At 35.2% G+C, this 26,688-nt stretch overlaps 1 protein-coding gene across 17 annotated transcripts in view; it reads right to left on the bottom strand.

The window, feature by feature from the left end:
- DMD (dystrophin) overlaps positions 1-26,688 on the bottom strand; it is a 1,043,969-nt gene that overhangs the window by 539,209 nt on the left and 478,072 nt on the right. For all 17 annotated transcript variants that reach the window (XM_048931232.1, XM_048931479.1, XM_048931663.1 and 14 more), the window contains one exon: positions 3,360-3,510. In XM_048931232.1, the coding sequence (XP_048787189.1) occupies positions 3,360-3,510 (151 nt within the window). The remainder of the gene's footprint in view (positions 1-3,359; positions 3,511-26,688) is intronic.

The raw sequence follows: 26,688 nt of genomic DNA, 5'->3' as shown, positions 1-26,688 counted from the left end.
ATTTCATACACGGCTTTTTGTTGGTTGGTTAGTTGCTTTTATGCATTTGAAATTAATACAGATAGAAGCTGCATGACAGAGCACAAGATGATGGCAAACAATACTTTAACTTCCAGCCATAGTAAGATCCAACCATAAAGCATAATACCTGAGCTACCCTGATGATGGTGCAAGACAACCTCACTGTCAGGACTACAATACTTTGAGATCTTGTGTTCCAGAAAGAGGCACAGGCACATAAGAGTCAAGTTCTCCAGCTACCATATGAAAACAGATTAGAGAATAGCAGCTGTACTTTACCTAAATGAGATCCAACTGGTGACATGACTGCGGACCATAAGAACAGATGGGAATAAAGACAGGGGAGTAGATAAAACTGAGCTACATCTTGGTCTTGGCACAATAATAAGTGTGTATAAACTAAACATTAAGGAGTGAAAAGACAGAAAATCCTTTCAGCCAGAGTAATGAGGAAAAAAATATCTAATTACTTTCAGGACAGAGTTCAATATGTTTCAAAAGGATTATATGATGTGCTATCTTTAAAACGTCTCTTTAAAGCTTGTGTCTCCTAATTAAAAAGTCAATTACGACTTCTTAAAATGATTTTTTTACAACAGCAAAAAATTCACAATAAGAGTATTTAAGTATTCATGATCTGAAAATAACAATTCTCTTACCAGATTTTATTCGCCTTATAGATAATGAACGAATGTAGTATAATATCATCCCACTGCACTGTGTAGCAAAAAGAAATAACAAAAAAATACACCTAAAATAATCTCTCAATCCATACCAACATGATCACCTAATTGTAGTTTTGACTGTTTCATTTTACATTAACATTTGACTCTATGTAGTAACTGAATGTCAACGGACACATGAATTTTTATTTTCCAAAGTATTCCTGCCTAAAAATGGTATTATACATCTGAATATTATCTGTATTTTTTTCTAAAACATTTTTTTTTGTTTAATTCAAAACTGTTCCATTGCTTATAAAAGAATTTTTGGACAAATCCTGTTCACTAAACAGCACGATCTCATTAATTAAACAAGTCGCTAACCTAGTAAATCAAACTGCTCAGCTGTTTTAACTGTTTAAACCAATGAAAATTCTAATGATCTCTTCTGCCTTACAGAAGCCTAATACTAAGACTTTCTTGATGCATAGCGCTGTCAACAAGTATCTTATGTGAGACACAGATTATTTATGCTAACCAATAAAATAGAGACAAAGGGAACTGTACCAATGGAGCTTCAGATTAAACATCCTCTCACAAATAAATGTTACCTAACACTCGATTACATTCTTGAAGTTAGTCGTAATATTTACAAGTTATGTGAATGTTCCTAAGAAAGGCCATATCGTGCTGAACTAAAAGAGATTTTAGGTAGGTAAATTAATGAGTTCCTGAGATTTCTAACACAATCAAAAATGAAAGAGAAAGAAAAAGCTTGATGGATTGTCAATAATAAATTTTATTAGAAATCCACCCTGATAGCACATGTTCAAATACTTGCATTGTTCCTATATATTAAATATAAAAAAATAAACATCTATCTCATATAATGCATAGGAAAATAACAAACAGATAACCTGAGGAGGCTAGGTGAAAGAAAAATGTGGAACAGAAGGAAATAAAATAAATATTTTTTAAGCTCTCAGGACATTATGTCAAGGTCTTACAGACTGATATTCAATTCAACATGAGCATCTTTCTCTACTAGGAGAAGAAAATAAAGTTTCTAATCTGTTGGGGCTGTGAAATGTTCTAACACATCTCGTGCATTTATACCACCTGTAACACAACTTGGTTTGGACACCCTCAAAGAACAATCTCTTCATAGAGGAAAAATGTCATTTTGGAAAGGTGTTAGCAAAAAAAGAAGAAACACTTTCCACTGTTATAAGCGTGCGCTTCAAGCTACTCATGGATACTAGAATAGCGCCTAAAAATGTGATTGAACACACAAGGCAAAGCAGAGGAAAGGGTAAGCCTTTGTGCCACAATATTACTATCTGTCACATACTCATGTCTTAGTTTACTCTTTTATCTGTTTTTCAAAGAAATACTTAACACTGTGAAACAGAGAAAGGGAGACAAAACTTCAGTGACTTGGAAATACACATGATCTCCACTACCTTTTGTATATTCTTTAGAAAGAACCTTTAATGTCTCCATAACATTCTATTGCTTCTCTTTCAGCCAGATTTTAGACTTACTCAGTGTTTGAAGTCACAACAGTAATTCATAAAAAAAATATTTACCAATTAGTAACTGTTTTCAGCTTTACTTCAGTATTACTTAACAGTTAACAGCAATTTTTGTGCTTGCACTGAACAATTTATTTTTTTCAGTTCTGTAGTTTTGCAGTCAAGAAATAGCAGCCTATAGCTTAAAAAAGGCATCTTTAAATATTAAAATCAAAAAGAAAAGAATAATAAACAAACAAAAAAAACACACACACACACAAAAAAAAAAAGCCTGTAGGGCAAAAATCAGTAGAAGCCCAAAGGATTGGTTCTCCTGCACTCAGATAAAAAGCTGTACCTTTTATATTACATAGACCCAACTACCTTCAACCATAAGTCCAGTAATTCAATCCAGCAATTCAGTGTAAAAATGATGATTAGTTTAACAGTGATTTTTTTCTTATGCACCAGTAGTAATTTATAACATGAAATCTGAGCTTAGTCAAGCCATTTTATTCAGCTGAACCTATCAACTTGCAAAACATCAGTTTAGAATTAATTCTTCAAACCCATTACCATTTCAATCATACAAGAGTGAAATGAAATAACCAGAAACTAGAGTTATTATTTTCCTTATGATGCTCAAAGAGCCTGCAAGATGAAAAGCATACAAATTGGAACTGGACACATAGGAACTAAGTGGCTATTCTGTCACACAGCATTTGACAAATGCATCCTCAAGGTTCTTTGATTAAAACATGAAACAGGCAAAATATTAAGGTACGTGTAAGACACAATTCATGAAATATTTATGTTATAGCTCAATTGTTAAACACATATCTTACACATGATTTAAAAATAAAGCCTGAAACTTTTGCTAATCATGTGGAAATCAATGGGTAGTTCAAACGAAGACCAAATGAGTCTGTAACAACAGAATTACTGCAGTTATCTTTTCCTTTTTTTTTTTTTTTTTTTTTTAATTCTTATTATTACTTTAAATATTTTAAAACAAACTAGTTAATAAAGACAACAGAAATACTAAAATAGCTATTGGACACTCAACACTAGAAATCTACCTAAAATGAACTGTAAAACTATGGAGTTTCCAGACAAGCAAACATCTAATTACTGACGAGAAAAAGAGTTGATCAAATCCTACCTGGAGAAATTGCTTGGTTTTCACGTGACCCACATCTCCAGCCTCTACCTGTGCTCTTGACAGTTTCTCTTCAGTTTCAGTCAGCCACTCATTAAAACTTTTCATTTCACAGTGAAAAAGCCGCCACTTTTCCATGGATTTGTCAAAGCGTCTGCAAGCATAAAAGATGAAATAATGTATCAATAATTATTGACTGTACGAAAAAAGAAAAAATGTTAGATGTCTCAGACTGTATTTCCTAATTTCCTGTTGATGGCACCATGCATTAACATTCCTAACAGTTATATCAAATGGAAACATGGTAGTACTTGTGACTAGTGAAAGTATCATTAAGCACATGTGCTAAAAATCAGTGTCTTATCCATTTTTAAACTCCTTTTGATGTTTCAGACAAATTCTGTGGTCATATCATGTTTTCAGAATCCTAGGCATACAGTACTATTCTGCTCCAATTTTACTGCCTCCCCAGAGGATACAAATGTCCATCTATACTTACTGAAAAGAAAATGGAACTTCCTTCAAAGGAATTTTCACTTCTGGAATGAAAAGGAAGTATTCTCGCCTTACTTTTATTAACCCCTTATGTATATATAAATATTTATGTATATGCTTTTCTTCAATTTGAGTATTTGGTAAAGATACCAAAATGCAAAATATGCAAAAATAGAAATGCCTGAAATACAAGAATGGTTGAAACAAAAGATATTTAAATTAGGCTTTCATATAGTAAGTAAACATGAAAAAATTGTTACTATCATCTCCACAGTATAAATTCACTACACATAAGACCACATAAGTACCTATAGTGCTTTGGCATATCTAATGTATTTTTTGATCAGTCTGTTTGCTCAAGGCCCTGAGAAGTACTGAAGTACATAATCTGTTTATTTTGCAGATGGGCCATGTCATAAGGAATGCAGTTACTTTAGGTTTTGGATTGCTGTTGAAGAGATCACTAATAAGAGATTAGCTAGAATGCTTTGTTAGCAGATTATCATGAAACATGTTACTGTTGTTTAGTTTAATAACCCTCTTTTGTAGGATTACAATAGGTTTTAGAGTGTACTTAAAGGATAACAACAAAGATGATCAATTAACTTTAGACAAACTATATGACTGTTAGAATGTGAAAGACTATTTCACCAAATAAACCAGGTTGCTAACAGAAATACAGACCAGGAAGATTTTTTTTTTTTACTCATGGTAACCCTTTTTCATAAAGATACGAAACAGAATTGCACTAGCAAACAGTGAAACAACATTATACTTCTGCACGTTGACTATGAGATAGAGAACACATAAGACAGAGAGAGATAATACTATATATATATTATATATATATAAATATATATATTATATATATAACATATATATATATATATAATATATTAAAAATATATATTTTCCCCTACAAAAGTGTTTGATTACATTAGGCAGTTTAGATAAACATACTCTACCAATTTGTTCATAAAATGGGCAGGACTTGAATTTTTTTTTTTAATTAAAGCATTTAAAAACATGTTTTAAAATAAGAGTAGAGCAGAGTTCTTGTAATTTAAATTTTGCATAGAAGAGCAGCAAACTAACCTGTATCCATCTGTGAATCAACTCATTGCATATCTCAAGCACAATCTGATTCATGGGCCCTAAGGTTAATAGCTGCTAAACACTAGAACCTATATTTAATTTAAAATAGTTGCTCCTTAGTCCTATGCAGTCTAAATATACCAAACACTTCAAATCACTCAACTAAATGACAACGTGATCAGTAAACTTGAATGAAAACAGATACAAACTACCAGAATAGTTCAAGAAATCTTTGTTCTCTCAAATTTAATATGGCTGCCTGTGTGATGAAGCCACATCAAAGATGTCAGTGCTCAAACTTGACAACTTCTAATGCACTCAATGCCTTTAAAAGTTGTGATGGATAGAGAAAGGTGCAGCCTGGGACAAATAAAAAATCCTTCATAAATTTCAGAATACACAATCTTGCTAGTTAAAAGCAATAAATACATAGGGAAAAAAAAATCAAGTATAAAAACTGGTTTATTGAACTGGTTATCTTCTAAGCTTTAGGGGCTAATTGTCTTTCAACAAAAGTTGAAATCTCTGTTTCCCATAAAAGCAAGCTGTATTAAGTTTTCGGTATTGTGAGGTTGTTATTTCAATAGCATTCGCACATTCGCTCATTTTATTTTGGGACCCAGACCCAAATAACAAAGAAATTGTCAGAAAATGCCAAATAAAAATAACTAAATGAAATAAGTGTGCAAAACCTATATCTATTTAAGAATAAAAAATAGATATAAATACATAATAATTTATGCACAGTAGTAGTTGGTAGAAAATTGCTGTTGAGCCATCAGGTTAAGTACTACTAAACAAGAACAATCAGAGTGGATGTACTCAAAATATTCTTTTCTTTGAACACAGAGAAGAGTTTCATTTGAAAACACGTCCTACAAAAAAAGCTGTAATCACCACAGCTTTCTAATGTATTTTCTTCCTTTCATATAGTATTACCCTCTTCAGATGGCTAGGTATTTGCCTCCACCTTTGCCCTATCAATTGTGTCCTTTGCATTTTTTCTCTCTTCATAAAGGTATGCCGAGTGAAGATGTGACAGTTTTCGAACCTTTGGCTTCAATGTTTTCTAGTTTTCATTGCTCTTTTGAAACTTGGCCATAATCACAGTAAAAATTCTTTAAAATATTTGAGTTGCTGGGAAGAGGTACATTAAGATTCCAGGTAACGTTTATGATTGCCCTACTTTGCTACAGATGAACACAGGAGCAGTTCAAGAACTGCCACATATGATGAATTTCTTCGTCACTGTAAGCAAAACAAACTACTGATCCAGTTAAGAACTGTAGTTACTCACTTAATTCATTTATTAAAATGACTGTGATGATTTTTCAATTACCACACTATTTTACAGAAGCAGACTAGACACAACTGAAACACCCATTTTCACCAGTGACCTCAGTCTAAATTAAATGGAAAAGTCTTATTTTACATTTAAGAAAATCACCCAGAAAATGAAACATAAAATCCATTTATTTTTTTTTGGTCCAGTATGGTTTCTCATTTCAAACACTACATTAAAACAGAACTCTTCCTATTCCTTGGAAAATGAAATTACTCTTCTCAGCATGAGGAAGTTTATCAGCAGCTTAAATGCAAAAATTCAGTGAGAATTGATGTTAGTTATCACTAAATTTGCATTCCAGCTCTTGCAAATTGAATCTTGCCACTCTCCATCCCTCCTCCATTTGCTTTGGCTTATAAGAGTTGCAAAGAGAGAGAAGAGAAGAGAAAAGCTGTAGTGAGAGGATATGTACAGAATTATAAAAAAAAAAATAAACATTTACAAGTTGAAATATTAGTGCTTGTCATTAGGTCTTAAAAAACAAGAAGCCAAATACTGTTACCTTCAGTATAAGTACAGAGTAGTATTATACATCAGGTAAAAAAAAAACAAAAACATTATGGATAGGTAAATCCACCAAAACAAACAAACAAACAAACAAGTGTTCCTTTGCTGATTAAGCGTATCCAAAAACTCAGTCACACTGACAAGAGAAACGTCAACGTTGCTGTAGTGACAGAAGCAGCTTCATCTTAAATACTGTTTTGGGGGCCATCTCTGGTATTTCTAAGTGAGGATTCCCCACTTAACCTGTGTAATACAGTATTTTACATACACCACTACTTTATAGATTTTTAACATTTAAAATATTTATTTTTATTTTATATGTTTTACCATTTGCAATCCTGTTAGCATACTATAAGTTCAAAACCCACAAAAACAGCTAACTACAAACACTGAGCTGCTAAGATGTTACAGTCTTGGCACAGCAGAATGCAGATAGTAAAAATTCATAAGCGAGTTCATAAAAAGCAAAATCCTCTGAGGAGTATGAAAATTCATGAAGAGTATGTCTACCTCAGGAGTCCCCAACCACACCATTTGGAGGGAAGGAAAGACTTGCAATTATACTCTCATCTAGGGAGCCAGTCTTGTTTACCATCAGAAACAAATCATTGATCTAAAATAAATAAGTAATTAAGTAAGTGATATTCACTCATCACTCACCTTCTTCATCTGCTGAATGGGAGTGGCTTGTAGATGACTGTCCAATATCTGGGCAGTATTTCCTTTTCTATTAGTCACACTGTTCTGTTTCTCTTAGCATATGCTTGGTAAGAAGGTACAAGTGGGCAACCTGAAGCCAACCATTAAGTTCTATATAGATTCATTATAAATTACAGTGAATGACTTGCATATACTGCAAAAGGATTAAGCAGGGTACATAAGCTCTGACACTAATTAAGGTAGCCTCATTTCTCTAATTTGAGTACATTAAAATTAACATGTGAAAAACAGTGGGCACACCTTGTCTACATACACTGACATCTCAGAAGGGAACACGGTAAGCGTCATCTTCAGGGAGCAATTTCACTTTACGATAATCTGCAGCCCAATTTGCATTAAGTCACAAAAATACTGGCACTCTTATTCCTTCAAAAATTATCACTCTACAGAATCTTTGGATTTCACTTGCAGCTGATGGGTAAAGCTGCTCAAAAACCAACATCAAATTAGCTATAAGCAAAAACTGAAATTCCTTGCTAGAATTGCACATGACATTGCACAAAAAGTTTTCCAGATGTTTATTCAGATTTACTTTCAGAGGAATTTTATACAATATGATTATGCTTGAATTTCCTAGTCTCAAGGCTGCCATTTTCAGGAAGCTACAGAAATGGTGGAAGAAAAGACTACTGTATAAAAGAAAATCACAAACATTAGACAGACTGCAAAAGGTTTTTGATTTGTTGCCTTAAAGAAAATAATTTTCACTTTGTTTCCTTGTTACAGTTCATTCCTTAAAATTTTGAAATAATTCCTTCATGATCTTTGAAATCAATGTCCAAGACTTATTCCACTTTAGTGAACCTTCACAAAACCACGTAGAAGAGAACACTACCAGTTAAAACCTTCCTAAGTAACGTGACTTACATCATGGAAATTATTATTGTTAGAGATATGCAGTCTTCATCATCATACTGTAAAAGCATTCAGTGAATTTTGTTTCTATAGTGTTGCTAAACAATGTACTGAAGGATTATGCTAATGTTAACCTACAAATTATGCAAATTTGTCAACTTGATTCAGCACAATTAGTACCTTGTGCTAATACATGGAACTTCAAAGTACTATAAATAATTATCTATCAGTATGTGAAAGCATTAACTTTAATACTTAGGGCCATTCTTAGAGATAATAATGCACAAAAACCTGTTTTTATCCAGTGACTTCTACAATAAAATCCCTTAAAGGACAAGCTAACCTATTTTCAGAGGATTTAATGTTTTCATTCTAATTCACAGAATTTGTGTCTTCTGAATGTTAGATTTAGATCTTCACTGAGTTTGGACTATACATTTTAGCGATCACTTTTTAGACACCAATACATCTAGATCTTGCTCCCAGCTATTGCTGTATGTTACAGATCCATTCTGGGACAAGTCTCAGCTGTACAGATTCTCTTCACACCTCGATACCATGACTTTCACCCACAAAACAGCAAATGATCAGAAATAAAAAAATAAATAGCAACCAAAATAACCATTAGAACAATGTTGCCCATTACTACTAAATACTATTTATCTCATCTGCCCTGAAAGCAGCATCACATATAAAATATAAACAGTATAATTTGCAAGTCAGTTTAAACATATTTCCATGCTGACTTGCATTGAATTTTTTTCCTCTAAAGTCTGTAAGTCAATTTCCCATCACACAGACTCTGACATCATAGCATTCAGTGTCACTCACTGTACCAAAGACAAAGACGATTTAACTGGCTATGGAAAAGCAAGATCGTGCCTGTCATTGCTGGTTTTTAGTCATGCAAATTCATTTTTACAAAGTCAGAGATACCAAGAAACTTTAAAAAAATGTAATTATTATACCAAAACTCTGCTGGGTTTCAACAGATGACATGTCAATAGTTTATACATTCATTAACCATACATTGCTCTTCAACACTAAGTGAAGTTATTTATGATGCATATGAATTTGAATATCAAGATTCTAACTTTTTATTTTCAAGAGGATTTTCCATCATCAGAGCAGAGTTGAGATCTCGTGATTTAGTAAATTTTGCTTAGGCACCTGGATTTAAAGCAGGTAACAACTTTTCTCCAGAGAAAATAAAAAGTACTTGACTAATCCGGAGCACTGGAACAGGCTGCCCAGGGGGGTTGTGGAGTCTCGTTCTCTGGAGATATTCAAGTCTCACCTGGCCGCCTACCTGTGCGACCCGGTTTAGTAACCTGCTTTGGCAGGGGGGTTGGTCTCGATGATCTCTAGATGTCCCTTCCAACCCCTACAATTCTGTGATTCTGTATAATCATAATCCAGGGAAAGCATCAGCACATTGCAAGGCCTTACATAAAATATATTAATGCAATTGGTAATAAACCCACAAACATAATAGTTTGCCAAAGTGAAACTATACTAAATTGCCATGATAAGAAATCATACACATTAAATAAAGCATGAAAAGAACAGTGGCTCAATTTCATAGAAATCTAAATTAGTATATGTGGCTGCACATACATATACACACTAAGTGTAAAGGGCATTCAGGCATCTCATTCTCACAGTGGGTAACAGTGGACACAGTACTCTTAACGAAGACATACCAGTACATCATTACAGTTCTTACAATTGGTAGATCACAAACATGGTGTCTGCTCTCCTGCACTCCCACTCCTCTCTTTCCAGTTTGGGGGCTGGATGTGTTGACTGTAACTTATACATTTAGAGGAAACTCATAATAATTGCATGTGTTATAAATTTTAAGACTAAATGAATGAAAACAAATGATGGTTTCTACAGCCTGGAGTTACACTCAAAATGATTGGAAACTGACAAGTCATGCCCTGCTTGGGGAAGGCAGCTCTAACAGATTCCCCCAAATTACCCATATCATAATTCATAAATAAGAAATTCATCTCAGTGAATTTGTGACCCAGAGCATAAGTACGTGTACTACTGAGGGCATATATTACAGGATGTCTCCCAAGTACTTGCCTGTAATTACTATAAAGTACTTAAATCCTGTAATTTCCCATGACATAACTATAAATTCTCAGTTCAATCTGTTATAAAGTGTGATGTATCCCCCAAAACTGCATTGTTCAATTCTCTGTATTCACCGCCTATCTCAAAGCCCCTCTGCACTGTGGCTTCAAACCAGGAGGAGAAGCAGAAAACTGATGATACTAGTTTATGCTAACTGTTGACACCCTGAGCCCGAAAGATGTTACAGGCATACACGTTTTATCCCATTAAAGATGTGGCAGATCCATTCAAAAATACAAGCATTGGCACAAGAAAATCAGGATCACTAAAATCGTAGCACTAGTAGAGAATTAACATTATCTTCTAAAAACACTGGTGCTTGTATTTGGGTTAAGTTTTACCTTTCAAGAGTTTTTCAGTCAGTTAGAAGTCATGTACTTTTCTTGAAAGTTAATAATAAAATGTTACTTAAAAAACCTTTTCCCTTCAACTTGGAGAATTCATTGAAGACGAGAATCTTAAATCCAAGTAACTATTGCTAGGCTTTATTGCAAAAGAAATAAATAGTAAACAATAAAATTTTCTGAAACTAAAAGGTTGATCTTAAATATCTGTGATATTTTAAATATCTTAAATATTTGTGATACCAATTACTACAATAGAAAAACAAACAAAAACCTTACTATACATCATGTTTTTAGTGTGACACTTGAATACTTGCTTTTTAGTAAATAATCATTTACTGCAGTTAAATAAAGTATTTGTAATATTCAGAATAAAAAGGAAAAAAGTAGGAAAATAGATGAATCTAAGATGAAAGGTTCCCAAAACAGTCAAGTATTGCCATGCAAAAGATTGAAATTTTAAATGGGAGTGATTAACAGAGATTTTATGTATCAGTTTATACACAACTATATATTCTCTATAAAAATATATATGCTGAATGCATCTTTTGCCTCCAACTATTGCTCTTATTGCATAAACGTTGAGTTAAATAATGCATGTTAGTCTTGCAATAAAAGAAAGACCTTAGATATTCTTAATTATAACTTCTCAAGCTAGATGTTCTTATATCATGAATCATTCTGGTTTGTAAGTATGATTATGGACATGAGGCAATATGGAGAATTTGAACAATGCATACCTTCCTAGGAGGAAGTTTTTCTCTCAGAGGGTAGTGACACACTAGAACAGCTTTCCCAAGGAGCTTATGAATGCCCCATCCCTGGAGGCATTCAAGACCAGGCTGCACATGGATCTGGGCAGCCTGATCATTGGTGACCCTGCACACAGCAGGCCATTCTATGATTCTATGATATTCCTCAAAGAGTAAATATCAAGATGTTACTATCTACATTCCAGAGAAGGTGAAGCAGAGAGTAGACTGTTCAGCAACTTGATAACTATGTGAAAAATAGAATGATTTCTTTCACTCTCTGAGTGAAACTATGAAGTCTTGAGCAAAGTGCCTACATGTTTTCACAAGCCCAATAAGCATTTCCCTTGTCATTGACTTCCAAATCAACACAATATATTCCTAGACAAGTAAGACCTTTTAATGACAAAAACATTGTATTCTTTGGAAATCAGGAAATACATTTGCTGCTGATAATTATATTTTCTCTTTATATTTATTGACTTTATATTTATTCCTCTTTGTTGATTTGGAGCTAATATAAACCAATATATTTTCTGTATCTCTTATGCAATAGTGTAACTCAAATTAACAAATAAGTAAGTGGATTTCATTTTTATGCTTGCGAGTGATTCAAAAGCAGAACTCTTTCCCTTCAGTTTTTGAAGACTGACTGCATACATCTCTTTGGAAGATGCAGTCTTGATGGATGTGGTATAGGCAATGCAGTAAACACTATGAAATGTATTTCCAGCCATACCAATTCTGGTGGCACAGTGCTGCTTTTAAACGTAATTATTGTTGCGATCTTCTCAGTGGAGAATGATTAGGTTGCCACACTGGCAGCCAAAGTAGCATGGATCTCCAGGCATCCCAGATAAATGGTTACAGTGGACTAAATTTACTGCAATCTCTACAGTGTCCAGATGGATCAAATTTATTATAAATGGAGAACAAATGTTGCACAGGTATCTCAACCTTAGGTTTCAGATCTAAAAAGAAAAGTCACAAAGGGCCAAACAGAGAGGTAAAAAGCATAGTTACCTGTATTAGTTTAGTTAACTTAAGAGTTATAAGATTGCAATCTATCAATTTGTAATTTATTGTACTTATTAAATTATGATTTAGCCAATTAATTCGCTCCACCTTTTCCACTCTTTCATTTCCATTTGTCTCTTGGAGAAAAGGAGAACTGTCTGAATGTTGGAAGGCAGGACATGAAGCAGAACATGAGGTCAGGGGGCACAAACAGAATTTTTCTTTGGAAACAGGATAGTCTGCACAATCAAGAGTTTACAATATACATAATTGGAAAAGAATACTTAAAAAAAAAAAGGCATAAAACATCAAGCTTAATATTGAACGGTTCAGAAACAGGACTTATGGTATCTAGTATTATATATATATGCATATAGAAACATTTATATATGTTTATGTATACTATCTAATCATATAAAAACATGCATATGACTACACATGCAGACATAGTGGTATATAATACACTATTTATATCACGTTCCTAATCATCCATTCACCCAATTGCAAAGATTTGTAGCAAGGAAGGATGACTGATGAATCACAGAATTGTAGGGGCTGGAAGGGACCTCCAGAGATCATCGAGTCCAACCCCCCCGTCAAAGCAGGAATAACCCTGAAATATCTTTGATCAGGAAAACAAGTAGCCAAGAATTTTCCAGATCATGAAGTTGTAAAAAACTATTAACTCAGAAACTGCACAAAATGAGGATTACCTCCACTGCAAATGAGGTTCAACTGAGCAAATGGACTCCAGTGGAGGTCAGAAAGTCCTAGTCAGTTTAGTCTTCCTTTATAGTCAGTATAGAGATCAGATAACAAAAGTTTCTACATTTATACAAAGACAGTATAGACGCAGTGCTTGCTAAATACAGGTATACTGACATTGCAGGGTCATGGATATTTGATGATTCCCTTGACAGCACAGATACTCAACCTTAGCAATATCCAAAGCAAACATTCACATTTCTTCTTGCTCTATGAACCTGGCACAGAAAGGACGAAGTGAATTCTTCTGCTCATAAGGAGTTCAAATTCATACAAAAACATTGTGAACTTAAACACATTCAGTGGGTACGAAAGGAATTTTATAAGTATTGACAAGTAATTCCCATTTCCTCTTCAAATGTTTGCCCATGTGCATAGTCACTTGGTGTACTATTTAAAGCAGGACTGCTGTCAAAACTCTCATCTCCACAATGCTTTGGAGGACATAGTTTTCAGCCTCCAGTTTAGGATCTATCTGACAAAATGATCCAGATATTCTAGCATCCTAAGCACTCCTGATTGCTAAGAAGTGACTCTGATATTAGGTACACTAATGTCAGAAATTAGCTGCCTTTCAGTACAGAAAAGGGAAATCCAGTCACAATACTTTCTTACACAATTTGTAACGTGCTACTTTTGAAAGTTAAAGAGAAATTATGAAACAATCTGAACATCCAACATTCTGATGTCAAACCTGAAGACCAAAAACCATTTGCCCATAGGCAACTTGACCAAATACCTTCAGGCAAGGAAGGAAATACCTGCATCTAATTGGTTACTAAAGATGAACAGGCAGCATGAAGGCTTAACTTGTTACCACTGAAAAGAAATAACAATGCATAGTGTAGATGTTTTTTTTATGAACTTAGATCACATTTGGATTGTTTGAAGTCATGCCAAGGTGCAAACCGGGGAGAAGTTAGCAGCACAAGTATGCATTTGCTGTACCACTTGATCTAACTCAACCAGGCAACTTTAGAATGACTGGATGGAATAACTTCCAGAAAAGCTGTCAGATCTGGAGGCAGCTCCCAGAAGCATAAACTCTGTCAATACGTAAATTCAAGAGAGGTTTAGTAAATAATCCCATTCACACAATGCTTCCCTTTGTTATCATTGATCTCAAGCAGCAACAAAGCTGTGAAGCTAGCACAAATTCTGCAACTTATACTTAAAAGTTGTTAAGGTGAAGCTATGGCCACTTCTGTACCATGGGAAATGGATGCAAAGATTTTTTTGCCTTCATGATTTTTTTCTAGGCAGAAAAGAGTCCAACAGTACAGTGGTGATGTGATACAAAACTGTTAAAGGAGAGGCAAAACCTTTTACCTGTTTTATGAACAAAAAAATCTGCCAGCATCACATTAGGAAATTTCACATCCTTTCTTTAACCACCAAGGGAAAAAAAAATATAAAAATCAGAGTACTACTGAAATAAGACTGTAAGGCTATGCAGATTAAGACTGTAATAGGTAAGTTTAATACCATTTCTAGCTCTAGCTATGCCTTACTTGAAGCCAAATTTTGCATTTTTATTTTTTAGAATACAGAAGCTAAACAGAGATCCAGTCTTCTGGGAACAGAGCAACACAGAAAGAATCAATAGAAGTTGAACAGACATAGTCCATTTATCAGAGAAAAGAAGCTCAAATATTACAAGACTTTTATCTCACATGTAATCCATATGTCAGTCCTATAGGACTCTGAGAGTTTCTGGGAACATGGAGCTTAAAAAAAAAAAGCTTCATTTTAAAATGACTGGTTCAATTTAGAAGCATTTACTCATACTGTAAGGGAAGTAATTAGTAGAATATCTGTGTACTTGGATTAGCAGTGTTTACATTAGTTCTAACAACATATTATAAGCTTGTTTGCTGGTTCATTAAAATTTTGCATTGAGATATTAGAGCTCTATTTTGTAATATAATTAATATATTCCATTTTCATCTGATTTGAATACAATAACCTTTACTTTCCTATACAACAACATGTAATTGCAATCCAAAAGGACTACAGCTACATTCCATGCATAAGAAATTATGCAGAAGAGGAAAAGATAGATTTCTAAGTAGTTATGGTTAATTTCCTGTTATTAAGTGTCTCAGCCAGCAATACCATTGGTTAATAATTGTTAATTGAACTGTCAGATACAGTAAAACAGACTTGATAAAAATGTCCATACTTTGCCACTGCTACTGTGGCCTGTTTAAAAATGCTTACTTCATTTCTCAGTAAACAAGTAAGAGAGCTGCATGACGCTATGCAGAGTGCCTGCAGCACGTATTTCTCCAAGCAAACTTTTCATAACTCACTCTGAAGCTTTAGAGAGACCTACTTTGGTTTGAAAATTCACAGCTATGAATCCTTTAAGTCTTACATAGCAGAAAGCTATGGAAATTTTATTACTAGGAGCCAGGCAGCATGATGGAGTTGCCTGTTTTTTAAACATGTAGATGAGGCTGTGTTAGCACCTACTGGCTTTGGATGTGTGTCTTCAGCATTAAGAGTATTAGGGTTTTTAATGCCTCTCTTAGGCAAATGAACCATTAACTACTATGAGAGATGAAGACCAGGAACATTTCTGGAATGAAGCACAACTCTGTCTTAAAAAAAAAATAACAATAATAAAATAGAATTTGGCCTATTTCTTTCTGCTGATATAGTACCTGGAGACTACAGCTATATTGTGTCATAAAACACTTTTTAGGAAAAATGTCTAGGATCCAAGACATGAACATAGAATTATTTGAGTCTAATGTAGACCTTGTAATTTACCCACAAAATTAAGGAGATTGGAATAAGGAAATAACTCTTCCATGAAAGCCTTCCCTTTTCCTCAGGACACCGTAATTAGATAGCTTGGACTGCAGCAGTGTTCATTATTTCATTAAATTTACAGAAAAGAACATTTAAGCAGGAAGGAATATTGAGGAAGGCTGTGAACAACATATAAAGAAAGATGTTATGCTTCTGCATGAAAAATACAGATTTATCTATTTTAATACTAATCCTCTTTTTGAGAAGGAAACGATTATTAGCATTTAGCACAACAAACAACTCAGCTTTCACAGGAAAAAAAGAGATGCTCTTAAGAGCAACAATTAAAACAAGTGGATTTACAAGAGATGCAACAGAGGCTATAAGTCTCCAGCCCTTATTAATTCTGTTTCCTACCCTGAAGCAGGCATCTCAGAGACTTCCAGCCTAGCAACACAGGCTTCCTCCAGCCCTTCTGATCCACTTGCCAGATACACGAGTCAAAGGAAAATGGCAGCCCAGGTAGCCATCAGAAATATAGGCCAACATCTCCCCAAAAGACAACCTGGCATCTCAGCCCCAGCAACGGTACATTGCCTATCACAACTGACAGCAAGAGAATTGTTTCTAATGCTGCTCAAGGTTTACAGGAGTAGAAAACTGTGCTGAAATAGGTTTTCACAAAAAGACAGTGAGAATCCACTTGCTTTATTTGTAGTGCAAAAGTAAGTCATGAAAATCCTTTCTCATCTCATGAAAACTCTTTCTCACCAGAGTACCCAGCTAACTGCCTTGGAAGCTCGGGCAGTAAGTTCTCCACAGCTACCTCATTTCCTTTCCTCCTGTAACTAGGAAACACAAAGCTAGAGTCCCCAGTGGATAGAGGAGTGACAGCAAAATAGCTCTCTAAGCTACAGCAACTTCCTATCAGGAGGGAGGAGGGATGCACAGTTCAGTTTACAAGATGACAGTCAAATAGATTTTTCCTGAAAATGAAATCCTTAATTAAAAAAAAAATAATAATAATAAATAAAAAAATTGGCTCATGCCAATTCCTGGGGAACATTCTGCTATGTCTATAACCTTTCTCAAATTGCAATGGGAAAAAAACACACTAAGGTTTTTATACTGGAAAGAACAGCTCTTTTTGATGAAGCTGTGGTAAGCTATATTTTTAGTTCTGTGGCCTGGATTATTTCTGGTTCAGTCCCAGGTATATCCAGTGATTGTCATAGCCATAGTCTTGCTTCAGCTAACAACCTGACTGATATTGATGGGACTTCTGCAGCAAAGCATCTGTACAGAATAGACTGAAATTGTTATGAAAGTGGTGCATAACTGCAGAAGAAATAGCTGACTATGCACAACATGTTGCATAAACACAGACAAAACTATTGCAGTCACCCCGCTATCCGCCTTATATTTGCTTAATCTTTTTTATTGTGCCATTAATAATACAAGGACAAATAAATAAATGAAATTTTAAAAAAGCAGATTTTAGAATTCCAAAGTTCTGGCTCATATATATCTGCTTGGAGATGTAGAGCAGGTGTTCAGCTTGTATGAAATCAAGCAGGAAGAAAAGGTGCTGCTCATTTCAGACACACACATACAAAAGAGAGAAGGAAGATAAAAGGTAGAAGAAATCCTACTGCCTTTCTGTGCTGCTTGAAATAGGCACAATAAAACAAGCTGTAAACTAATAAAATGATCTTTCTTATTTTTGAACATCACCCCTAGGGAAAAGTTTTGACACAGCAGCAAAGTCTACTTACCTATGCTTTTCTTCCCTTACATGGCAAACAACTCAAGGCTTCACTTCAGGGGGTTTAACTAGATGGAATTACATCCTTGTACTACATGGTTTTGTAATTAATTTATTCTACTTACTATAAATATGTCTCAGTAGAAAACTGGTAGGCAGAAGAAGCTGCATATTACTAGAAATCATACACAACACACCATTTATATCACTTCCAATACTGAAGGAACATTCAAACGAGAATCCCTAAAATCATATTTAATCCTAATTATTACATTCTTCATTTTCACAAGTAAAATCTCCATAGCAACTTATATGTAAATTCAAACAAACTTTAGGTATCTTTTTTTTTTTTTAATAGCAATTTAATACAGCAGCTGTACGCATAGAATAGTTTAGCTATGCATGTATAATATGCATCTGTACATTTTAATATGCATGTATATATGAGTGTATATACACACATATAAAAGCTTTACATCAATTGTTCAGTCTTTACTTGGTATTTACAGAAGATTTCAGTGCCTAATTTACAATTCAAAACATACTTCAAGTACAAAAATGCTGACTAGAGAAAATGCTTAAATTCAAGGATTATCACATCACAATAGTGAAGATTTCTTAGGCCTTTTACTACAAAGTGTCAAAACCAGCGATGCAGTAAAAGCACAGGATGGAAACGCAGGCTTCCCGTTCAGAATCTATATATCGTGCTGGATTAGTAAACTAGCCTTTCTGACTCAAACTGTACTAACATAAAACCAAACTGTGAGAGATCTGTGCAGATGGAGTGCAAAATTAAATCTGTTTACCACTGTCAAGGCTGAGGTGCTGTGCCCAGCCTAGGGTGGACATATGTTGCACAGCCTTCCACCTTTGTTAGTCAAACAGAAATAGCCCATCTGCAGAGGCTCCTGTGTTTGTCAGCAGTCAGCTGTATCTGGGATTAAGTCACCACGTAACATATAAAGATGTGGGAAAGATGTATAAAATTAAACTGAACGTATAAAAGCTTACAGAATCCAGTTGTCCTGTAATGGTCTCCATAGCTTGAAAGCATCAGGCTATGGTCAGGTCTCTGCTGTCTCCCTTCATTAGCCACCAAGTTTAAGAAGAAGAAAAAAAAACCTACAGCATCTTATTTCAAACACTCACCAAAAAAATGGTAGAACAGAACGTACAAGACTACAGGTGAGTGGGAAACACTGAAACAGCAGAGTGCTTTCTTTCTCTGCTGGTCTCAGCAGTTCCTGAAGGCGCTGAGAGGCCTCACTGGGACCTCTCCCCCCCACAACACTGCCATAGGCCCAGGTATAGGGACCTGAAGGTGGCTTGTCTCCTGGAAGGACCTCTTGTTTCTGCTCCTGTTGTTGGCCTTTTTCTCATTATTTGTGATCAAAGTGGAATACAACAAAGCTATTGTGCTAGTGATTGCTGTTCCCTTGTTATAAAACAGGTAAGGAATGTGTAGTAACTTGTCAGCTGGCACTCTTCAGAAGCATGAAGTAAATAATCTGTTATCACTCAGAACTGGTGAGGAACCCTGACTGCATCCCATGATTTGCAAAGGTGATAAAAATGAAAAGACAGTGCATATTTTAAAACAAACAAACAAACAAACAAACAAACAAACAAAGACTGCAGAAAACAAGATTACCTGACTGGCTGTCTTATGGAATGCAATAGCATTGTTCCGTTTTACAAAAAAGAGAAACAATATTTTAGTAGAGGGAAGCCTTTTTTTTTTTTTTTTTTTTTTTTTCTACATAATACACCAGACAATTTAAAATACAAAATAATTATTGCAAAACTGTAAGTTTATACAATGTAACAACCTTAGATAATAGTAAATCCTGGAAAGCTATTAGGTATCTGATAGCTCTTTTTATTTTTCCAATGCAACATTCTCTTACTCTATTCACAGACAAAAACAAGTTAAAGATTGCAGAAACATCCACATCTCAGAGATAACCATGCGATAATCTCTACAAGCAATGTGTAATGTGTACCTCCTCAATCCCCAGCAGAACCACAGAAAAATCAGAGAGGCTCTTCAGCACTTCCCTAGTATCACTGTTTATCATCTCTGCTAGCACAAAGGGCAAAGAAACCTGCTGACTACACTGCTGGTCTGGCTTAGCATGCTCAAACGGTGGCTAGAATGTTCTATACTACTGTTAAACATGCCTAACCATTACTCTCGATGTCACATGTCATCTTTCTATGTAATTATGTCAATCTATTCCTTGCTTCAGCTCCTTTGATGAGGGATGAATATAGAGTGAATACTAACCAGTTACTGAGATAACCCGCGTTCGTGAAGAAAAAGCATATGATAGTTGTGATTAGTTTCTATCCAGCTTCTACCACATAAAGCTTTGTCAGATAGCACTCTTCAGTGAATGGCATGGACATTATTTAAAAAACAAATCATCTGTAACTTTTGCAGATTTCTACTACAGTACTAGAAGTTTGTAAATGAAGCAAAATAAAAAGTGTGAATCCAGGTGGGAGTTGTCTTGGAAACCCAAGCTGAGTCACAAATCTCTTTCTATAAATTTTCTATAAATGCTTCCATGTATGATTGTACAGCATTGCACTACAAAACACCAGTTGAAATAAAACATTTGTTTCAAAATGATTCTTATCTCTTTCAAGAGTAATAATTCCTAATTCCTTTTCCTTACTGGTTTTATAGTAGTTGCAACTCCACTGAAAACTGTGAAACTTATTTGGATTTACAGTGCAATAAGAAAGAGAAGAATTAGCATTAGAAGCACAGAAGGCATGAGATTGCAAAGCCCTTGTATTTTCTTGCCTTGGAACTAGAAAACTCTCAATCTAGTATGGAAAACTGCCCTCTTGTTTTCATAACAAAAAATACCCCACCAAAACCCCAACAGATTTATTACTCAATTTTCCAGGTGCTGTTCACAAATCTAACTTCATTTTCAAAAGATGCAAAAAAAATCTCACAAACAGCTCAGTATATGCTATTGACACTACATACTTATGTTATTACAGTATGAGATTACGCTAGCACAGTAAGGCACTTTACACACATGCATTTGTTTTGAAAGTTTCCCAGCTTTGAAAAGGAAACACTTGAGAATCGCATCAAATTTCTTCTCTCATATTTATTGTTTGAAAATTCACAAGCAAAAAAGAGAAAGAGGAAATACCACATACCACCCTTTGCATGCCAATTACTTATTCTTAAAAAATATATACATATTTTAAATTATTTTGAAAGAAAAAATTGAGCACAATACAGAATCCAAGGCTAGAAATGATATGTATGGAGGTTCATCACGCATCATTTGTGGATTTATGGTGTGGATAACAGGAACAGCACTCGCCACTAAGCCCATATATGGCTATGTTTCCATCTCAGGGCTCAAAGTCCCTTAACATTTTTCCATGCTAGCTCCTCTTATGTATGTCCCTCTTATGTCTGGCAGAACTTTGAATGCTCCTTAGCATTAGTAAGTAATCAAGGGATCTTGCTTGACCATTTAGCAATTTGTATTCTTGCTTTGCTCTTTAGCAGCTTGCTAGGGAAAGAAATTACAGAATGGGTTGTCAGGCTTCCAGGAGAACTTCATTCACCACTATCAGGATTTTCCTCACCCACTGTGCTGAGGGCTTTTTTTCTCAATCTCATGATATAAAAAGATTTTAGGAAGGAAAACCAGAGAAGAAATAACAGCAAACTTATTGTGTTCCTGAACTGGAAAATTCCCATTTCATATCCTGTACTGACACTTCGTAGTTTTGTTGTCTCGAAGGAAAGAGATTCTTTCCTACTTATGCATTTCCAAGAGAGAAAATTCAAATCTCTTAGCAAAGTCCTGCTTCAAGATAAGTCAGATATATCACAAGAGCTGAGTGGCCACTTGTGCCCTGAGGACGGAGAGAATTCCTACTTCACAGATTTCTTCAGCCCATAACCTATGGTCACATTTAGGATTCATTATGCTTGTAGGGTACTTCTGAGGCAGGAATCTTGGAAGCAAGGCCTTCCCTACTATAGAGCATAGGCAGCATCAGCTCACAGGATACTCACAAAACTGACCAAACGACTGTGCATCAGGATTGGAAAGAAGGAGAACAAACACGGTTTAGCAGGCACTATCATTGTGCCAGAGGATTTAAAGATAGTAAAGAGAATAGCTGATCTGTTTAGTGCACTGCAGGGACCAAGACACTCTCAGAGTTATTAGAGGAATTTATTTCTAGTCTTGCAGGCTCCCTCAGTGTCTACTAAAAAGTATGAGTACAGAAATGCAGGGATATTTGCTCCTTTCTGTTACTGGCAAACTGCAGTGCTTGCCATTAATCACCCTGACGATACGGAAACGCAACACAGTGCTACTACATATTTCTGTGCCTTCTGTTTTTTCACTGATCTACCACATTGTCAGACACTGCAGTTTACAATACAGATAAACTGTACAGTTGCTTGTAGTGCAAGGGAAAGAAGAAAGATGCTTAAGAGAGTCATAATTAAAGTGTGCTTAAGCTTCGGGTATCTTTGTTGGATCTTTACATTTTCTTTTTTAACTTCCTTTTCTTGCTATTAGAATAACGGCTTCTAAAAATAATATTATGACAGCCAGTTTGCTTAGTAAAATCAGGAATACTTTGTTCTATGATATTTGGATGTAAATGTAGACTACCAAGCCTCCCTCTTCTTTTTCTCCCATTTTTAATCTGAAATCTAACGTAAAATAGAAAATAAGATAGGAGAGCTTAAAAAAAGTCAGGAGAGAAAGACTCCTCCAGCAGCCAATGTCCCTGTTACATTCTCGTAGAACACAAAGTCCCGGGAACAGAAGAGGGAAAAAAAAAACCCTGCGTTTTCTCAGGTCTACGCCTCACCGCACCTTCCCAGCCCATCGGGAAGATGAAGCCTCCGGGAGGAGGCGAGTGACGCGCCGCTTCGGCGACGCAGCGCTGAGCGCTCGGCCACTCTTATGGCGCCACCTTGCGGGGCCGCGAGGGAAAGGGTCTCTCACGAGCCGGAGAAACGCGTCTTGAGTTGTCCCACAGTATCAGGACCTAATGCTTGGATTCCGAACATGCACCGCTTAGGAAGAGTTAGCGGTACTTAAACTTACAAGAGAATACAGTCCGGCATTGAAATACTTAAATATTTTTAAACTACCTTCATCCTTGATGACTTTTGAAGGACTTTTTGATGCTGGTAAGAAAACTCTTCTTGCTTAGCAAATAGTTCTGTTTGGATTATTCTTACTAGCACAAAGAAAGAAATAGCCACTACTGTGTCTGAAGTGCTCTAATAATTTATATAAAACTTCTATTAAACAATTGGTGCTTCAGTTAAAATTATTAATAGTTTAAAATCAAACATTTTTCCAACCTAAGACCCTAATGGGTTCCAATTTTTCTCTTCTCTTTTTGTTTTTCATAGAGACACCTGCATTTTGGCATAAAATTATGAGATAGGGGATGAAACCTGTGTGACTAAATACCAATTACACAAATTCTAGGAATTATTAAAATGAGCTGCTTTTATTATACTAAACTATTGAAAGTAAGGTTTTTTGTTTTGTTTTAATTCTTTAATAAGATAAATATAAGCATATCCTTCAACTTCGGGGATTATGTACTACAAATTGTTAACTTCATGGCTGTTAAAAGAATACCGAGAACCTTCTTCAGCTACAGCTTTAATTATCTTTTCCTTTTTAGGCAAAAAGCTTCCAGAGAAAACATGCAACTCTTGATAGTCAATTTTATTCTTTACTACTTTCTCATTTTGTTTTGGCAAAACTTCTAAAACCGAGTGACTAGTTTTATACAACAACACACACACAGATAGGTGTACATATTTATAACTCATATTTATAACTATGCACATTCTTACAGGTTAGGAAAGAAATTTATGTCTAAGAGAAGCAGTCCTACAGCCAGACATAACACCTTACAATAAGAGGTAATAAAAACAGTAGAAGGCATCCCTTTCTTGAATACTGATGAAGGAACATGCAATGTCTTGGAATAGTATCAGCTAGAGCTGCCAATACAGAGCTTGCATGCTTTAAGGAGTAAAATGATGAAGGGTAAGAAGCCTTAGAAGACTTTCTTAAAACGTGTAGTTACAACTGACATATTTTTAGTGTGTTGAGAAGTAGGGGTTTGATTTTCTCTAGCACTTTTGAAACACTTAAAAGTTCTGAGAAATTGAGCTTTGCTAAATAAAGTGGGCAGATACTTCAGGACAAAACAATAACCTCTAATTATTAGTGTACTCTAGAGGTCCATATCAAGCAGGTTCCAGGCATTCATCTGGAATGAATCCCTGCAGTCACCGAGTATGACTCCAGAGGCATAGTAATATCAGTAAGTCTTTATTTCTTTGCAGAATTTTCCACTGGATGCAGTATTTCCTATCATGTCAAAATAGTATTGAGTATGTCATTGTTGTGGTTTTGTTTTTTTTTTTTTTTGTTCCCTCCCCCAAGTATGACAGGTGAAGGAAATAAATAGCTAGGCAATTTGGTATCTTCGACAAAGTATTTAAAGAGTCTGCCTACCATTGTGAGACAGTTTGTAATGTGAATGAACAGATGAGTTTATATATAAACTTGGAAAAAGCAAAGCAACCATGTTTCACAGGAATTTAATATTAGGAATGGCTTTGAGTTAGCTATTTTTTATTTTTATTTTTATTTTTTAGTTTCGATATTTGTTCCTAAAATATGCGAAGAGCCATCTTACCTTGATTACTTATAAACATCTCAAAGTAAAATATGATGAACAGCAAAACTTAGAAACTCTGCAGATTACTTAACAGTATTTGCTGCCAATTGTCATTTCCATACCAGGAGAGGAAGAAGCAAATGACCAACTAGAACAATAAGATTGTAATCTTACTGAAGTATTAATACCCCAAACCTGAACTACTCAGTGTTAGAAAGCCATTACTGACTACTGTGCGTCCCAACCCGCCACATGATCCAATTCTTAAGCAATCATTCCTGGTGTTTTTTTTTTTTTTTCCCCCTAATTCCCCCCCCCCCCCCCCCCCCCAAGCAGCAGCAGCAGCCAGGCTTCCCAGGGGTGCATGGTAGAAGAATAAGAGACAACAGAAAAAGCAGAATGAGACGTTCAGAAAAGACATAAGGAAAATAGATTCACCATAAGGATAGTCAAAATGTGAAACAGGTTCCCAAGAGTTTATGCAGTCTAAGACCTGCCTGGCCAAAGCCCTGAGCAACCTTTTAGACCACACTGACCCTGCTACGCCCAGAATGTTAAACTGAATGACCTTCTGAGGCCCTTTCCAAACTGAATTAGTCTGTGATTCCATGACATTAAGGGAATTAAAATCTCCTAGATGTCACCACAGCTAAACCTTACATAACATTTTAATGAGTACCTCAGAACAGATGACAACTAAGGAGCATGGACTAATCACAGAGTTCCCAGAAGTGATTCTAGCGACTTTCATTATGACTAACAGCCTAAGCATTTTATTTGCTTTTACATAAACATATACACCTTTAATTAGCATGTTTTCTATTTTTAACCTCAGGAAATGAGACTTAAGTGATCATGCTGTCCATCACCTGTTTCCAACAATAAGTTTCCCAGTTTCTTCAGCCAATTTTAACCAAATCTGACAGGAAAGTGTCAGCAAAGGTAACTGTGCTCTTTCAGGTTTTTGGAAAATTGCATGCTTGAGAAAAGAATGAACTCTCCTTCTCCAGAAAAAACAAGCAGAGAGTCACCACTGTCCATTTTGTTTATCATCTGTATTCCAGCCAGTCAGTTAATATACACATTAACCCAAAATACAGGTATGTTTTTCTTACTATGAGAAATGTGAATTTGTTATTGTTTTCAAATCTTGGCACCCCCTTCTTGTTAATTATGCAGCTGTCATGCAATACTTGAAAACAAAAGATCATCTGCTCAGAGCTATACAATCTTATACTATCACCACGCTACTCTGATAGAACACTGCCTCATGGCCTTAATGAAGTCATAACTAAAACACAATTTTCCAGAGTGATGCCATGCATAATTATAGAGAATAAAAAAAAAATAAAAAATTGTCAGCCTAATTTTATTTTAGTATAACTTTGAAAAGTATGTTTTCAAGCCCATGCTACAAACAAATCCATCTTTTACTGGAAAAGCAAATGGACACTTAAGATAATTACAGATCAGATGAAATATCAAGTCTAATCTAGAAGAAAATAATATATTCCAGGAAGTGACAGAATATATTAGAAAGAACTACTTACAGAGGTTCAGCCATATGGTTCCTTCAAAATAACAAACAGAATATATTCTGCTTACTTTTGGAGAAAATATCTGGAATGCTCCACTTTAAGGAAGAAGTTTCTTTCCTATCATAAATAAAACAGTACTATCTGTAAATTCCCAAATAAATAACTAAAAGGCTAAGTCAAGTGTATAGATTACCAATTTTTCTGGAACAGAGAAGACTCCAGCAATCTGCAGCATATATAGTACTGTAAAAATCAATGCAAACACATTGTGCCGGTCAGTTCTTCTGGATCAAACCAGAAGTGTTTTGTGAATTCTACTCAACACCTCCTACAACGATTGGCCCTTGAAATTTGAAATCTGATTAGGTGCACTGAGTTTCTGAAGGTCACCAGGATGGAAGGTCAAACGTCCTAGATCTCCAAAGTATTATTACTAAGGTCAATGACTAACATAGAATCTCTGCTTTCTACCACTCCTTTGACTCTTTGAAATATAGGAGCATGTGCAA

This window comes from Lagopus muta, chromosome 1 (assembly GCF_023343835.1).
Source record: "Lagopus muta isolate bLagMut1 chromosome 1, bLagMut1 primary, whole genome shotgun sequence".
Lineage (NCBI taxonomy): Eukaryota > Metazoa > Chordata > Aves > Galliformes > Phasianidae > Lagopus > Lagopus muta.
Note: the sequence above shows the minus strand (reverse complement) of the source record. Positions and strands in the feature narration are given on the sequence as shown.